This window comes from Lygodium microphyllum, chromosome 13, assembly GCF_053477565.2.
Source record: "Lygodium microphyllum isolate KBCC chromosome 13, Lygodium_microphyllum_v1.1.10, whole genome shotgun sequence".
In the NCBI taxonomy this organism is placed as follows: Eukaryota; Viridiplantae; Streptophyta; class Polypodiopsida; order Schizaeales; family Lygodiaceae; genus Lygodium; species Lygodium microphyllum.
The window spans coordinates 146,149,411-146,153,007 of NC_141147.1; the positions used below are offsets into that span (position 1 = coordinate 146,149,411).

At 40.8% G+C, this 3,597-nt stretch overlaps 1 protein-coding gene across 2 annotated transcripts; it reads left to right on the forward strand.

Moving 5' to 3' along the window:
* The first annotated feature begins 743 nt into the window (after window positions 1-743).
* On the forward strand, window positions 744-2,120 carry LOC148027314 (agglutinin alpha chain-like). Of its 2 annotated transcripts, none has more exons than XM_087691892.1 (3): window positions 744-958; window positions 1,174-1,269; window positions 1,590-2,120. In XM_087691892.1, the coding sequence occupies exons 1-3, from the start codon at window positions 812-814 to the stop codon at window positions 1,854-1,856; spliced, it is 510 nt and encodes a 169-aa protein (XP_087548018.1). In that variant the 5' UTR covers window positions 744-811; the 3' UTR covers window positions 1,857-2,120. The 2 variants fall into 2 exon arrangements, with proteins under 2 accessions (XP_087548018.1, XP_087548017.1); XM_087691891.1 differs by having other exon boundaries at window positions 746-958; window positions 1,174-1,425.
* Window positions 2,121-3,597: the final 1,477 nt, after the last annotated feature.

Here is a 3,597-nt window from a genome sequence, read left to right on the forward strand (position 1 = left end):
TTGTTTTCCGTTCGCGTCTATGGGCGCTTGTAGAAGCGCGTCTATAGGTGTGTCTATATGCCCATCTAATTTACTAGGTAGATGCATTGGTAGACGCACAAAATAAATTAAATAAATAACAATTTTGGTATTTTAATGCGCTTGTATTCATGCGTGTATATGTGCGTTTGTTGTGCGTCTATTTCTGCGTGTAAATTCCTTAATACATGCGATTATAGACGTGAGTTTGTAGACGTGCAAATAGACGGGCAGGTAAACGCACCCGTAAGATTTTCTCTATATTCAAAAATCGCATCTAAAAGTGCGTCTAAGAGGGCTTTTTGTTGTAGTGGCATGGAAACATGTGAATAATAATTGATGGCATGGGTAGAATATACAAAGAAGAAATCTGATTCATTCTACACATGCTGGAGCCTATGCATGATGTGAATCGACAAGTATCCATTTTGGTGAAGGTAGTGCTCACACTAGTGGACTAGCCATGTAGAATTACTTTAGGGTTGGTAATCTATAAGTAAAACGCACCAGAGAATTATCGAGAGGGACCAAGCTTTTAAAACGCGGCAATTATGCGCATAAGCATGTGGGGTTAGTAAATTATGCGCACAAATTAGAAAATACATCAAAATATGGCTTTCATAGAGCTAGTGGACACTGCTTCCACTGACTTGGGCAAGACGTGACAGCAGACTACAGCACGCCTGCGTGGCACACACACGACGGCTATATAAGAGCCGACCCAGACAAATAACATTCAGTACGCCAAATAACATCACGAAGTAGCTGGCGAGCAGCAGTCTTGGTACTAATCATGGGGGAGATATTAAGATCATCGACGACATCCTTCTCAATGAAGATAGTAACGCTCTTACAGCTACTACTGGTGATTAATCATGTAGTGCATGCAACGGTAGCCACTAGATTGGCGGACGTTGCGGAGAGTCATCAGACTAATCAGGTATGACAAGCGTACGTCGTCGTTACGTAAACACGTACTGGATTAATCTACCCCTTGTTGCATTACTATCATCAGAATTCATGAGGTGGAGTGGCAAAAAGTTTATTTAGCTGTTTTTTATTGCAGTGATCAGATCATCATCATCAGAGCTCTTGATGTTTTTTTGTTTCTGATTAACTTCCTTTTCCATTAATGATTTGATCTAATTTGTGCAGGCCCAGACGAATATGGGTAATTCGCTTGAGCGCAGGGGCCCATGGGGCGGAGACGGAGGCACTGAGTTCGACGACATAAGATCCATGCCCTCAGACGTAATCGACGTGCTGGGGATACAGACGATCAAGCTATGGCACGGGGAGAAGTACATCCGTGGCATCCAAGTGCAGTATCAGGTCGCGAATAGTTCCCAAGTCTACCCGTACTGGGGACAACTTCACGGCCAGTCCAAAGGCAACAAGCACGTAGACGTGCGTATTACTTATACATCTTCATATTAAGCACATAGGAATCTCTTATTTCAATGCCTTATTGTGTGAATACATATAATATTGATCGTCGGTCTATTGATACATGATATGTTCTACGTTTAGCTATAATAACTTGTACCTTCAATTCGGTGTTTTGCAACCAGATTACCTTGCAATATCCGAAAGAGCTGATCAAGCAAGTGCGAGGATACTACGGAACGCCAGGCAATTACAAAGCCCTCACCTCCATGAAGTTCGTGACTAACGATGGCACTTATGGTCCCTTCGGAGACCAAGATGGAATCTCGTTTACATCCGGTACTATTGACCAGAAGCAACTCATCGTCGGCATCTTCGGTAAATCGAGAGTGGCCCTCAACAATTTGGGCGTCTACATAAACGAGAATCTCCACGATCGCGGCGGGGACTAATACCTCCCGAAGTGTACAACAACAACATGGAGTGATCGCCTAATCGTGCTCAAAATCTCTGCAATAAGCTGCAAGTGTACTTGCAACAATAATGAGTAGGTAGGTAGGCGTGCAATCGTCAATGATGGCATGCCGAACAATGGCATCGCTGCCACCACTACCCCTAGGATCGCATTTCAGGCACACTCCATATTGTTATGAATGTAACGGTCAGCTGCACTTGGCCCTTTTCTAATTTCAAATTACTCCGTCCAACTTTTCTAATTTCAAATTACTCGGTCCCCTCTGTCTATAACACAAACACACACGTTGGCTCGTGTCTAGGAAAACCTTTTCAAAATGGTGTCAGGAGCAAAACGCCCCTTTTAGAAGCTACACAGTAATAATTTTGCAAGAGCACCAATACAAAACTAGTTAAGCCTATGAGAAACCCCCTTACATAGGACAATAAGGATTCTTGTAAGGTTCAATTAAATGTATATATCACATAAGCTGCTTGTGATGCACCTTCTTGAGCTAGCATATTACTAACATCTTTATGGCAAAACACTCATGTGCTAGCTAGCCACACCTTACTTTCATTAGCTACAAGTATGCTCCAAAAGATCATACCCCTTTATAATCCCACTACACTGATTCTAACATGATTTGCATATTGGAAAACCTTATCATCTCCTTGAACCATCCTTTTAGCATTGCGAGCTCGTGAATGGATGCCTTATGTGCCACTCCTCCCAAACTAACACCATGCATAATGTGTTCCATCATGATTATAAATATTATGTTAGTTCTAGGTCCTTATTTACCGAAAGCAATTGATCATCAATATCCTCTTCAATCATGGATGTGCTCCTCGAGCACAAGCGCCTTCAATGGTTCTCCCTTTTGTACATGTTAACAAGATGAGTGTCTTGAATGGTCTCCGTTAATAGGGTGCAGCATGTTTCTAAGAGTAAATTAGTTTCCATCTCTGACGGAAGGTTGATTGGGAACGTCTATCCTTTTTGGGTGTGAGACTTGCAATTGTGAGCACGAGTGAAGCCATATATGAGTTATGGCACAATAGTCATATCTCAAGTGATAATGCTACGTGAGTTGTATTTATTCAGTTAATTACTTCTCTAATATGATTTTCTAGATTTTTGAATAGCTGATGTGCAGAGCAAGATGAATCGGATATATGCAATGTGCACAATTTATTCCAAAGACTTCTTCGTTAAATTTTTTAAAATAGATGCACTGTCATTTATTCAAAGCCATGCCTACATCCTCTTTGTAAATATTCATTGATAGTTGAGATTTCTAGAAGATATACTAAAGTTATTTTTGAAATATTTTATAGCTCTCAGCAGTTATGAGTTATGCAACGGATTCTAACCATCTATTCAATCAACTCATACTCTTTTGTGAAAAGAGTGATTGTAAAAAGCCTACCTTTGGGCAAAGCAAGATTTCTTTTAATATTATAAATACAGCATGGAGGAGATGCCCACTCCATGTACAGGGGGAAATTGCATCCAATAGTGCATCGCTCAGTTTTTCTTTACTGTTCTTTAAGTTTATTTTGAGTTTTATGAGTGGTGCTTTCAATTTTAATAAGAAGAGAGAGTAAGGGAGAGCTTCTTTTGTTTGCTACTTGTAAGTCTTGCATCCGAATTGTGCAACATTGGTATCAGAGATCGGCTTATATCTGGGGCTTCCAATCGCCTATCATCTTATGTAAAGGTGAGCTCTTTGGAGC

What these genes read in the sequence shown, in the direction of transcription:
- LOC148027314 (XM_087691891.1), top strand. Translation starts at nt 812, where the DNA reads ATGGGGGAGATATTAAGATCATCGACGACATCCTTCTCAATGAAGATA. An exon ending in AGAGTCATCAGACTAATCAG is followed by an intron (nt 959 to 1,173) that starts GTATGACAAGCG and finishes TAATTTGTGCAG; the next exon opens with GCCCAGACGAATATGGGTAA. An exon ending in AAGGCAACAAGCACGTAGAC is followed by an intron (nt 1,426 to 1,589) that starts GTGCGTATTACT and finishes TTTTGCAACCAG; the next exon opens with ATTACCTTGCAATATCCGAA.